This window comes from Sinocyclocheilus grahami, unplaced genomic scaffold (assembly GCF_001515645.1).
Source record: "Sinocyclocheilus grahami isolate Dianchi unplaced genomic scaffold, SAMN03320097.WGS_v1.1 scaffold6.1, whole genome shotgun sequence".
Lineage (NCBI taxonomy): Eukaryota > Metazoa > Chordata > Actinopteri > Cypriniformes > Cyprinidae > Sinocyclocheilus > Sinocyclocheilus grahami.
Genome location: NW_015505185.1, coordinates 1,197,228 through 1,210,566, shown reverse-complemented (window position 1 = coordinate 1,210,566; position 13,339 = coordinate 1,197,228). Strand labels below are relative to the sequence as shown.

General features: G+C 37.9%; 1 protein-coding gene across 3 annotated transcripts; it reads right to left on the bottom strand.

The window, feature by feature from the left end:
* Positions 1 to 731: 731 nt before the first annotated feature.
* Positions 732 to 10,369, bottom strand: LOC107587088 (myelin-associated glycoprotein-like). 3 transcript variants are annotated; one of them, XM_016274732.1, is made up of 11 exons: positions 10,233 to 10,369; positions 9,012 to 9,088; positions 8,460 to 8,828; positions 7,571 to 7,867; positions 7,232 to 7,489; positions 6,744 to 7,004; positions 4,614 to 4,922; positions 4,430 to 4,529; positions 3,328 to 3,430; positions 1,932 to 1,985; positions 732 to 1,606 (listed from the first exon to the last, which is right to left on the bottom strand). In XM_016274732.1, exons 2-11 carry the CDS (start codon positions 9,058 to 9,060, stop codon positions 1,445 to 1,447), a joined length of 1,962 nt encoding a protein of 653 aa, XP_016130218.1. In that variant the 5' UTR covers positions 9,061 to 9,088; positions 10,233 to 10,369; the 3' UTR covers positions 732 to 1,444. The 3 variants fall into 3 exon arrangements, with proteins under 3 accessions (XP_016130218.1, XP_016130225.1, XP_016130232.1); XM_016274739.1 differs by lacking the exon at positions 1,932 to 1,985; XM_016274746.1 differs by lacking the exons at positions 1,932 to 1,985; positions 3,328 to 3,430 and having other exon boundaries at positions 1,468 to 1,606.
* Between the last annotated feature and the right edge of the window lie 2,970 nt (positions 10,370 to 13,339).

Below are 13,339 nucleotides of genomic sequence, written 5' to 3'. Positions count from 1 at the left end.
AACAGTCTCAATTTAAAGGAACAGCTCACCCAAAAATGAACATTTTGTCATTATTTACTCACCCTCATGTTGTTCCAAACCTGTATGAGCTACTTTCTTCTGCTGAACATAAAAAAAAGATATTTTAGTTGACGGTAGCCACTGACTTCCATAATGTTTTTTTTTCTGTGCTATGAAAGTCAATGGCTGTTTACCAACATTGTTCAAAATATCATCTTTTATGTTCCACAGAAGAAAGAAAACCATACAGGTTTGGAACTACAGGGTGAGTAAATGATAACAAAATTTTTCTTTTTTGGTGAACTGTCTCTTTAAGCCATAAGGATGTCACCCAAAACTGAAAATTGTGTTATTTACTCACCTTCATTTTCTTCCAATCCCATAAGGAACAAATCAACACTAAAAGAACAAAAACATAACAGCACCACAAAAGTAGTCTGTACGACTCAATATTTAAAATTTTATGTTTGGAATAAAATAAAATAAAAAACTGCATCACATTCAGATGTTTTGCCATCACTGATGTCAACGATGGCTTTAGGACTCTTGGAATATAGAACACAAGGTTTATATTGAATAGTCAAAAAAGTGGTACTTTTATTATGTTTTTGGTCTTTTTTTATACTTAACAGATGTGGTCACTATGAACTATTGTTGTAATAAAAGAACTAAATGAAGATTCTTGCGACATGCAGTTGGAACAAAATGAGGGTTAGTTCACTGAATTTTCATTTTTTGGGTGAACTTTTCCTTTAACAATCACTTCTGGGTATGTGCTAAAAGTATCAGCGGATGAATATTGAAATATGCATGTAGACTGGTACACTCAGAAAAAGACTGAAACAACCGCTGTATTTAAGAGAGTGTTAGTCCTCCCAGACAAACCCAGAGTTGGGATAGTGCTTATACATAATGTCGAGGCACACATAACACCTCGCTCCCTGATGCTTCGACTTACAGCGGACACAGTGAGAAGGACCACTAGTGACTGAGACTCACCTGCAAACCATACCATTTCCCGTAAGCTTGCTTCAAACTATAAGCTCTACTGTAACACTTGGGGAAAAAACCCTTCCTTTTGGAAAGTGCTGTCTTTTAAACCAGGAGATTACTAAAACCTCTCATATCTGATTGAGAGACAAAATATCTGGTATGGTTACAGTCAAGAATGGGTATAAATAACCAAAAACATAGATAAATATATAAAGAAACTCTATTGTACAGTATATTTTACTGATATGGGAACATATCATTCCCAGAACCTTGGAGACGTAAGAGAATGCAATCTAAAACAACCTCAGACTCATTGTCTGCTAACTGTTCGAGACAGTTGTCCCCTGAAAAGGCCACATTTAATATGGGTGAAATAGGAAATTTGTGGAATTATTGGGCCCTAGTGGCCACCGTGTCCTGTTTGGCCGAGGCATCAGGGAAGAATCGCGGTTCATTTGGCCTTAATTTCAGTGTAGTCGCTGCCATCACCATCAGCCCTCCTGAAGCCTCCCTCCCGGTGTCGTCCATGGAGAAACTCTAGGGCGGCGTAATTCAGCTCTTGCCTCTCCATGCCTGCCATCGGGCCAACAGATTGGTAATCACTGTCGTCTCCCTGTAAAAATAATTTTGGGAAATATTTAAGCACAATATTTGGAGGCAGAGCAGGAAAACCTTGGTCATGTCAAAATAAAAGTCCTTAACAAGACACTCAAAAGCACTGTTAGCAATTAGCCGCTAAACAGAATGAGGTAGCCAGCGCATGAATTATTAGCTTCCAGGCAGCAGTGAACAGCATTGTTAAAACAGAAATAAATCGAAATAATTTTTGTAGTAACTGAATTTTTTTCTCAAAATATTTTGCTTTTATTGTTGTCTAGTGCTTGTTTATTTCACCTCCTCCCATTTGTTTACATGCTCATCTTAAATTTCAGCCTTACCGTGCCTTCCTCTAGGATGGAGTTAAACTTTGAGCCCAGGAGCTCAGTCTTAAGCTATGTTAGGGGAAGAAAAAGAGACAGAGAATGCATAGAAAGCAATGAAAGAGGAGAGAATAGAGGTCAGGAAATGCTCTAAGCATAGGCATACACTGGAACTCTCAGTTGTGACGTACCATCCACACTTGGCTTTGTGACAGTGCCTATATTCAAAATAGCATATACAATTTGCAATATGCAATTTGTTTTTCCATAGACTATGCAGATGACCTAGTATAATACATTTAATACATACAACAGAGCACACTGTATCCTACAATGCAAAAGTTTCACTTCTAGTGTAACTATTAAAGTGGAGGTTTTCAGCCATCTCTTTATTAATTAATGGTTTGATTTGACTTCCAAGACATTTATCGACAAAATTTGTTAAAGAATTGAAAATAACTTCTCATTTACAGGATGATAATTGGATATTACCCGCATGGAACATGATGAGGTCATGTCACAACAATGTAGCATAAAGTTGAGAAATAGTGCCTCTCTTGCACTAGCAATTTTTTTTTAAATAGTAGCATAAAGTGTATAATGTGCAATATTAAGTGAGTAGTGAGCTAGCATACCGTTCTGATCATAGCAGATGTCAGGTCTGTAAACTGAATGGTTTCCCTCTTTAAAGTGATAGTTCACCCAAAAATGAAAATTCTGTCATTAATTACTGACCCTCATGTCTTTCCAAACCCTTAAGACTTTCGTTCATCTTCAGAACACAAATTAAGATTTTTTTAATTAAATCCGAGAGCTCTCAGACCCTCCATAGACAGCAACACAACTGCAATGTTCCGAGGTCCAGAAAAGTATTCTCGTAGCTTCGTAAAATTACGGTTGAACCCCTGATGTCACATGGACTATTTTACCAATGTCCTTGCTGTTTCTGGACCTGGGAACATTACAGTTGTGTTGCTGTCTATGCAGGGTCTGAGAGCTCTTGGATTTCATCAAAAACACCTTAATTTGTGTTCTGAAGACGAACGAAGGTCTTACGGGTTTGGAACGACATGAGGGTGTGTAATTAATGACAGAATTTTCATTTTTGGGTGAACTATCCCTTTAAATCATTATCTAAAAATTCAGTACAGAGTATGTAGGAATAATATATGGGCAATTCTTTTTAATATGTGGTTCCTGATTGTTTTAATGCTAAGGCTAAGTGTGGAAAGCTAATTACAACTAGAGAAGAGCCAGTATATAATATAATTTGCCACAAATATGCATGAAAAAGACCATATAATGTTGATTATTTTATTATACGTTGTGCACGCTTTTATTTTGTATTATCACTGTGTGTGCAAGTACTGTATACTGTGTAGGTGATTTATTCATTATTGTAATAATATCTCACCACTTTTTTCCTGAGACTCTGTTTGTCCTTCTTGACTGCGCTGTAGAACATTGAGGGATTCTCCACTTTAGATCCCACGTCCTGCCCAGGGTTACCATTCTCTCTGGGGGGTGGAGTCAGAGAATCAGACTCTGTCTCACACTCAACCATACCGTAAACTAACTGGCTTGCGGCAACACTTTAAAGGGATAGTTGATCCAAAAATCAAACTTCTGTCATTTTTTACTCATCCTCATGACATTGCAAACCTGTATGACTGACTTTCTTCAGTGGAACACAAACCAAGACATTTTGCAGAATGTTTTAGCTGCTCTTTTCCATACAATTCTTTGAGTCTGAGCTGCTCTTTTTGTCTCAATGAATGGAGACTGGGGTCGACCTTCAAAAAATTATAAGCTTCAATCGGTTTCAATGATCATTGGTCACAAAACATGAAAAACCAATGAATATCTTTGTGCATTATTTTTTATTTACATTTTTTGTGAACATTTTTATGTAATATCTTTTTATCTCGTTCAGTGGTTGACAGATTTTGTATGGAAAAGAACTGCTTGGACATTCAGCAAAATATTTTTGCTTGTGTTCCTTCAGAAGAAAGAAAACCATATGGTGAGTAAAAGAGAGAATTTAAATGTTTAGGTCAACTATTCCTTTAAGCCTGGGCATCCATTTTAACACAAGGGAATCATTGCAACCCCTTAAATAAAACTGGCATTGTGCCACAGTGTCAGGTTTGGGAGTGTTTCGTTTTGATTTCCAATGGGATGTTTTATTTTTTCTTGCAAAATGAGATAGGTGTTTGCTGCAGAGCTCAATGGTTTTGAGGCTGAAAAGCAATGGCATGGGGCAATTGAACCTGCAATAGATTTGTTAGTCTGCAGTTTCATGCACAATGTGGCATGTTTACCATTGTACCAAGCAATCAAATTGGATCATCTGTGAGTGGGTTATGGCTTGAAAACCAAATGCCAAAAAAAACAAAAAAACAAAACTGAACATGGATGACTAGGCTTGGGTGTTTTGATACCTACAAACCCCAGTCCCAACCCACGAACTCCACCTGAATGTTCTTCTCCCAGTCTTTCTGGTGAAGGATACTCACTTTTTATTATTCTGACCCACGTATCTCACAGCTGCGATGATGAAGGCGATGACTGCCACACCTCCGATAGTCCCCACTATGACGGCCATCATGAACTTTTCTGAAAGAGTGTGTAGAGTTCATTGATGATACATCAAAATCGCATTAACAGTTGCACATGTGGTTTCATTAAAGGTCTACTTACTCTCCTGCTGCAGTTCCAAGCGGATGGTCTCGGAGCCGTACATGTTGCTGAAGCTGCAGTGAACATGGACAGCAGTATCACCATTGTTCCCCCTTTCACCCTTGTCCTGGAGCTTGATGATGCCAGTGGACGTGTACCCATCTGAGTATGTGCGGTAGTTAAACAGGCTGTTGGAGTCGTTGATGGTGATGTTGAGGTCAGGCAGGTAGAATTCAATAACAGGTTCAGGGTTTCCCGATGCAATGCACACACACTGAACGCCCTCACGGACTATAGTGCACTTAGAGTCGTCAAGGAGGACGGGGGCAACTGGGAAAATTGAGCAGAAATAGTCAAAAAGCATATCTATGAATGTTGTCACACTACTACAACTCAAATCAGTCGCATGAGACTCTAATCCATCTCATGTCCAAGACCATTTTTTGAGGAGCATTTGGACCTGGACTTGGTCATAGAAAATAAGGTCTTGGACATTAGACGGACTTACGTCCCTTGAGTACTGCAACAATGAGTACATTTACATGGACAACAATAATCTGATTTTAACACGATTAAGATTAAAGTCATATTCGAAGTAAACACAAATTGAATTAAGACATGTGGAGTATTCCTATTTTAGTCGCATTACTGAAGTGCAGTATAGACATGTAAACACCTTAATCACATTATTACCGTCGTGTAGGACTTTTCGCCATTTTTTGCGACAGGATACACACACGGCAGTGGTCAACCGTTTGACGGCAAATAAAACAGCTTCAACTCTGCCATCGTCTGTATGCACGTACAAATAATTAACTGCACTTGAAGCTTTCATAAATTAAAAATGAAACCTAAAACTGTACATGGCATCATCACGAAGACGAACTATATGTTTATATGTGAAATTCTGGAGGGGACGTCGGATGGCGTCACGTGGGGACATAATGACGTGTGCCATTAATCGAACTATGTATTATAACATGTAGAACGGGAACATGAAAGGAATATTCTAAAAGCAACTCATGTAAACACCATAATCATAATATTGGCTTATTTAGAATAAGGTAAATAATTAGATTACTGATGTCCATGTAAACGTAGTAACTGGCATCTCTAACTTCAACTATTCTATATTCATCTATGCCAGAGGTGTCAAATTCAGTTCCTGGATGGCCACTGTCCTGCAGAGTTTAACGCCAACCCTAATTAAACACACCTGAACCAGCTAATCAAGATCTTCAAGATTACTAGAAACTTCCAGGCAGGTGTTTTGGAGCTACACTCTGCAGGACAGTGGCCCAGAGTTTGACAAATGTGATCTGTGCTCATCTTGCCAACTTAAAGGGATAGTTCACCCCAAAATGAAAATTCTGTCATTAATTACTCACCCTCATGTAGTTCCAAACCCGTAAGACATTCATTCATCTTCATAACACAATTTAAGATATTTTTGGATGAAATCTGAGAGCTTTCTGACCCTGCATAGACAGCAAGGGTACTACCATGTTCAAGGCCCAGAAAGGTAGTAAGGACATTGTTAAAATCATCCATGTGATATTAGTGGTTCAACCTTAATTTTATAAAGCTACAAGAATAGTTTTTGCTCGCAAAGAAAACAAAAATAACAAATTAATTCAACAATTTCTTCTCTTCCATGTCAGTCTTTGACGTGCATTCACGAGAGTAAAATGACGCATGCCTGTGGTGCTGAATGAAGTTATTTTTGTTTTCTTTGCACACAAAATTTATTTTCGTAGCTTCATAAAATTAAAGTTGAACCTCAGATATCACATGGACTATTTATCAATGTCCTTACTACCTTTCTGGGCCTTGAACGTGGTAGTTGCGCAGCTGTCTATGCAGGGTCAGAAAGCTCTCGGATTTCATCAAAAAGATCTTAATTTGTGTTATTAAGATGAACGAAGGTTATCTTCGTAGCTTACGGGTTTGGAACAACTTGAGGGTGAGTAATTGCAAGTAATGACAAAATTTTAATTTTGGGGTAAACTATCCCTTTAAGGCTTCACACAGGTTGAACACAAGCCAAAACCAACTTTTCTTTGGAGAAAACTTTTCCATTTACTGTCCCTAAGCATAATCACAGCCTACTGGCTCAGTTTCTCAACTGGTCAGTCTTTTCCAGTGACTTACATTCTACCGTAATGTTAAGTGAGTTGCTGGCCCGTCCGTGTTCATTCTCAGCTAGACAGCGGTAGACTCCGTGAGCCTGCGGCGTGATCTCGGGCAGCTCAAGCACGGATCCCTCATCTGCTGTGATGGTACCCACCAGTTCCCCATCCTTCAGCCAGGTCAACGTGGGCATTGGGTTTCCTTTGCTGTTGCACTGTAGGGAAATTGAAGATCCTTCCAACAACGTTAGAGATTCATTGATCCATGGCTCCCGTGGAGGATCTTCCATTTTGAGAGGAAATAAAGAAGAATGAGGAAATGAAGAATGTTCAGATGGATAATGGAATACTAGCATATCGCTTATGCGTATTTACATGCGTAAACATTTTTTTTGCAAAAACTATAGCCAATGGCTGCTTCCAAAAACACCCCATTCCCTAAAGTATAGCTTACAGTAGCGTTAAATGGTTAATATTGCAATACACAAGAGTGCATGAACTTTTACTTACAATTTACTGCCAGATACATGGATGTGTTCATGCTGCCATAGCCATTGTCACCAACGCAGGTATAGACACCTTCCTCCTCCGGGGTCAGGTTATCCAGAGGCAGCGAAGAGTTTGAGGCAACTTCTGACATCAGCTCTTTGTCTCCAAAATACCAGGTTATTGTGGGGGCTGGATTACTGTCCACATCACAGTGCAGGACCACCGAGCTTCCCTCCATTACCTCTTGAGACACATTTACCCACACAGTTCGAGGGGCGTCTACAGATAAGAGGATAAGTCAGTACATATTGTCTCTGTGATTAACATGCAGTCATAAAATAGTGATTTGGTGGAACTCACACTTGATGTCCAGTGAAATGAGGCGTTCATAAAAAAAGGTGGTGTTTTCGAAATGAACCCGGCAGCCCAGCAGCTGGCCATTGTGCATGGGTTTGGGTGTGAAGGTGAGGGTGCTGGACAGTACCGCGGTGTTGCTTTCCTCAACATTGTCAGGGGTGAAAACAGGGTCAGGCAGGTAGTCTGTGTACATCCAGTGGATCTGTGGACTCATGTCTGGACAATTGTCTGGGACATAACAGGTCAAGTCCAGGCTTTGGTCACTAACGATCTCCTCTGGAACATCGATGTTGGGCTGATCTAGAGGGGGAAGAGATATTTAAAGTCAATATTAAGTAAAAACAGACAATTTTTTCCATTTTAATATGCATTTTTGGTTTTAATGTGCATTTTTCATCAAGCAAAATAGCCATTTATTCATTGTTTTAACAAATTTGCATTCCGGTCTGGCTCCATTCTTTTACAGAACACCTCCTTTCCACAATCCAAAGTCCCGCCCTACATATTAAATATGCTGTTTGATCCAGAAATACATCTTACTATGAAAGTAAATTGATTGTGGTTGAAATGTTGACTTCAAATGCGTTTCATGTTGACTTCAAATGCTAGACCAACAATGTTTTAGTAACCACACTGCAAAGATTTATATTCTTATTCTTATTCATTTACCCACCCTCAAGCCGTTCTAAACCTTTACGAATTTCTTTCTTGTGTGGAACACAATTTTTCACATTATCTTCTTTTAAGTTCCACAGATGAAAGAAAATCATACAGTTTTAGAATAAGGTGAGGGTATGTAAGTAAATGATGACAACATTTTAATTTTTGTTTGGATTTTAAATATTATTACTTGGAGACACATCAAAAACGAATAATTAAAAAATGGCCTTACCCAACACCTGTAGTTTTGTGAAGTCAGGGTAAGTGTAGATGTTTGCGCCACCCAGGTCTGCCCTGAAGTAATACTTCCCAGAATGTTCCACACCAACATTATTTATTAGCAGAGTGCAGTTTTTTTGCGTCAAGTCACCAAGGAGCTTGGTCCGTCCCTTGTAACTTTCATGAACAATATCTGTGCGTGACTTATACACCACTGGGGGGAAAAGCTGGGGGTAGGGGTGGCCGAAATACCAGATCCCGTGGACCCCTCTGTAAGGCCTGATGCCGGAGGGGTATGTGAATGAACAGGGTATAACCACACAGGAGTTTGTCATGGCTGAAATGTCTTTGGGCATCCACACATTCCACTGAGCACTTACATCTGTTCAGAGAAAGCGAGAAGAGCGCAGGTAATTTAGTTAATAAAATAACACCATTGTATTACCATGTCTCTTGGATGTGTACTATAGTGATACCATGTTTTTGAACATGTACCATAGTGTCTCAGCAGCATTAACCAAAGGAACCATAGAAACAGCATGTTCGATTCAGAAGAAGTTGTTACCTTTCAGAATAAGCAGCAGAGGCAACAGCAGCAGCTCCAAGCCCTTCATGGTCTGTTTAACTCTGGACCATAGACCTCTGTTACAAAACCAGCACATGCATCAGCAAGACAAACAGACTCTACTAACACAATTGCACTTGTTGTTCTCTTGCTCTCTTAAGAGATGGGGAGAAAAGGAGTGACGGTTCAGGATATGACATGAGCCTTGTGTAAAATTTGTTTTGCCTGTATATATAAGTTTTGTTGTGCAGTGTATTTTTTAACACAAAGTTCACATGATTTAACTTGTTTTGGACATATTTCACCTCAGAATTATGAGGAAAATTTTTTAAATTAATTTTTATTTTATTATACATTTTTTTTAAGAAAATTTAGGACTAAAATTATAAATAATCATTGTACTTCCTTAAAATGTGTGCTTATTTAAATCAATAAAATGTTAATTTCTTTCTATATTGTAGTAATGAGAAACAACTTTAAGAATAATAAAAAAAAAACAGTTTTGTTGTGCAGTGTATTTTTTAACACAAAGTTCACATGATTTAACTTGTTTTGGACATATTTCACCTCAGAATTATGAGGAACATTTTTTAAATTAATTTTTATTTTATTATACATTTTTTTAAAGAAAATTTAGGACTAAAATTATAAATAATCATTGTACTTCCTTAAAATGTGTGCTTATTTAAATCAATAAAATGTTAATTTCTTTCTATATTGTAGTAATGAGAAACAACTTTAAGAATAATAAAAAAAAAACGCAAATATGCAGATGCACAAATGCAGAATTACAATAATGAGAATAAAAAAAAAACAACAATAATGGTAAAACAACTGTTTAGGCAAAATATATATTTTTTTATTTTATTTTAGGGTGAAATGTGACCTGGACATGTTTCTGAAGGATTCACCCTATTCTATGACATAAATATTAGAAAATAGAGGTGCAGCTGGGTTAATGGATTAATGACAAAATAATTGTTACAGAAGTCGAGTACTGTAAGCCGCCCCTTGTGTTGTGATCGTCAGAATTATGCAAACTGGTTTCATTTAGTACTCCATAATATGGTTCATTAAGAGAGAGAGAGCTCTAAATAAATCCTATATCTTACATCTATATCTTTTGATAAATATCTTATGCTGCTTCTCATATATACTATGAATTATCTAATAGTTTTGGACACTTCTAAAATGTCTATTTGTATTTGTTTTAGGCAATACCTTGAAATGCTGGCAGAGTGTGCTGAACCACAACCAACTTTAATTCCCTCTCCAACGGTGAACAAGCCGCTGCCGTTCTTCCCTCACAAACAAGGGGGCGTTCTCTCACAGCACATCAACTCAGCTTCTCTTCTGATTTGTCTTAAAACAACAGCAAAGAAATTACATCAGTATCAAGAAGCAACATTAGCTCTCTTAACCCACACAGACACACTTTCTCTGACAGACTGACGCACACCGTACAGGGCCGCAGTGTGTGGGAGAGGAGAATTGCTCGCTATGAGCGTACGACGTCAACCCTTGCGTGTTTGGCGCGCATACAGAAAGCACTGTTCATGATATGACACATCATCCATAGCACATTCATCCACGCTCACACAGCGTCACCCAGCAGCCTCTGTTGACTTTATTCACGCGCTTGTCAGTGGTGTTGTGTGCGCTTTACAAACTCTCCTGAAGACTTCAGAGCAGACGGGGACTACAGATGGTGGCTGATAAATGGATTGTTCTTGAAATCTCCAAGATTATTATATTAGAAATATTCCCCTGATAGCTCACAAGTTTGACGCAGTTGTTGAACCAATTAAATTTACGAGATGACAGAGGACTGTTAATCCAACTTTTATAGGTAGGCTACATGTCTTAATATATAAAAACAGTCAAGATTGCCCCCCCCCCCCCACACAACTCTAGTTTAAATTTACAGTATTTTTCAGTGGTAGTTATTAATTATTTTAATCAAATAATAATTCTATGTGGTGGAAAACACGCCTTCTTATTTATTAGCTATGTGTAAAATATATTATTTCCGTAGCCCTACTATTACAGCAATGTACCACATACATTGTTGACGGCAAGTTATGACCAGATTTATGTCACCTTATAAATACATTCTGTTATCATTTTCACACCCTCATGTTAAAAATAAATAAATAGAATCAATGCAATGTTTGGACCCCATTGACTTTCATTACATGGACAAAAACAGACAAATTATTCTTTAAAATGTCTTTTTCTTTTCTTTTTTTTCACAGGAATGAAAAATGGGGGTGAATAAATAATGACAAAATGTTCATATACATAATGTTCGTAAACAACTCTAATTTATTTACCACAATGCAAGCAGTTCATTAAAAGTAAATGAATTCATAATAGGCCTGAATAATGTTCAAGACTAGTCACCATAATGGTGATTTAAAACAAAAACAACTACTTACAATTATTATCCCAATATCTAATGCAATATGATTTTTACAGCATTTTTTGTTATGACAGAAACAAATAGAGTAAAACAATAATCTGCAATAAAAATGGTCTTACAACCAGACTTCATATTCTGCATGTAAAATACCGGTATATTGTTGTTGTTTTTTTCAGAAATGTTTCATACACAAAAAAACCCCCACAGTATTTTCTTATAATGACTTTTGAATGCTATCAATCCTGGCAATATTTTACAGTGCATATTGCAATAATTGAAGCCTTCCGGAAATGGCTCATTAAACAAACATCCCAAGCAGCCTTTTTATTCTTGTTAATCATAACCGAATAATTATAATGACACCAGCTGTTCCAGACAAACAGAACTAATTTATATGCCCATCACACAAGATCTAAGAGGCAGCAAACTGCTGTTGCTTGGAACTGAAACCCCTGGCAGCACGCGTTAAAATGGATGAAGCAATTCCCAAACCAAACAAACGGACCATTCATGCTCCACAAACAAGCCTTGAACCATCCAGGACACTTGCCTCATACCAGATCCAGATTCCACTCTTGGGCTCTTCTGAAGGGGAAGGACTGGTCTCTCGGCTCCTGGCTCTGGTTCTTCAAAGTCCTCCTGTTATTCGTCCTTCCTCAGAGGTGTGGGAATGGGGGAAAATGACAGAGAGGGAGGGAGACGGAGATAGACAGATAGGGAGAGGAGAGGATGGAGACTTTTAGTTCTAAGCTGGGCAAATGTGTGCCGTGGGCAGCCTTGAATATGCAGACATTTCCCTCAGTGCATTCTTCTTCTCTAGCCCACATTGTACATTCCTCTCCATGACATCTCTCCTTTCTACCCTGGTCAAATCCTCTTGTTCCAGCCTGTCTGGGTAACACTGTTCCTCGTGGTTTTTAGGTATATTTCTGCTAGGGGTCAGATGATACCGTTGTGAATGAGTTTGGACTGGTTTCAGCTCCATGTAGGCTACACTGTATCCTGTAAATCGGCTGGAATTCATCTTCGCATGACTCACCTTGTGAGCTAAATCTGTGAAAAATGTTTTTTTCTCCATTGTGGTTCATTTTAACTCTACATGAAAACATAATGAACCCTATTTATTTCTTAATGCACATTCCTTGTCTTATTGTGAATGATTTATCAGTGCATGTTATTCCAAATTTTAAAAAAATCTGTAAACTTTCATCAAATGTAATGTTTTAGCAAAATCACATTCAGTAAGTCTTTTATTCAGCAAGGACACATTAATCGACCAAAAATGACCAGTAAAAACATAAATAATGTTACAAAAGATTTCTGTTTTCAAATAAATGCTGTTTTGTACTTCTTAAAAAAATATTAGGGAACATAATTGTTTTCAACAAATATAATTTTTTTAAATTTAAAAAACAACAACAAAAAACTATATATATATATATATATAAACTTTGCGACGTGTGCTGCGTTAAGCTAACCAAGACTTGTCATTTGCACATATATTGTTGCTCTTTTGTTAGTTTTGACTGCTTTTATTGTCCTCATTTGTAAGTCGCTTTGGATAAAAGCGTCTGCTAAATCAGTGTTTCCCAACCGGTGTGCCGTCTGTTGAGAGCAGGGGTGCCGTGTAAAAAAATCCTTTTTTAATATTTTTAAATTGCTAAAATGTTCAAAAAAGCATCTATTATATAATATTCATTTCTGATGTCAGAAAAAATGATAATTAGAGATGCACCGAAGTTTCGGCTGCCGAAAATTAGTTCACCGCTCAGGTTTCACTTTCACGTGGTGTGACGCTCTGTGTATTATCCCGCTCTATGCGTGTGCGCTCCGCTCAGTCGCTCCATTCGTATACCGTTCATGCTCATCGGAACAGCAAAGTCCGCTCAAAAATTGAGCCGACAGG

Coding starts and splice junctions, on each gene's coding strand:
- LOC107587088 (XM_016274732.1), bottom strand. CDS start 9,060: ATGAAGGGCTTGGAGCTGCTGCTGTTGCCTCTGCTGCTTATTCTGAAA. Junction 7,868..8,459: donor CACAAAACTACAGGTGTTGG/GTAAGGCCATTT, acceptor TTCCCCCTCTAG/ATCAGCCCAACATCGATGTT. Junction 4,530..4,613: donor CTTGGAACTGCAGCAGGAGA/GTAAGTAGACCT, acceptor ACACTCTTTCAG/AAAAGTTCATGATGGCCGTC.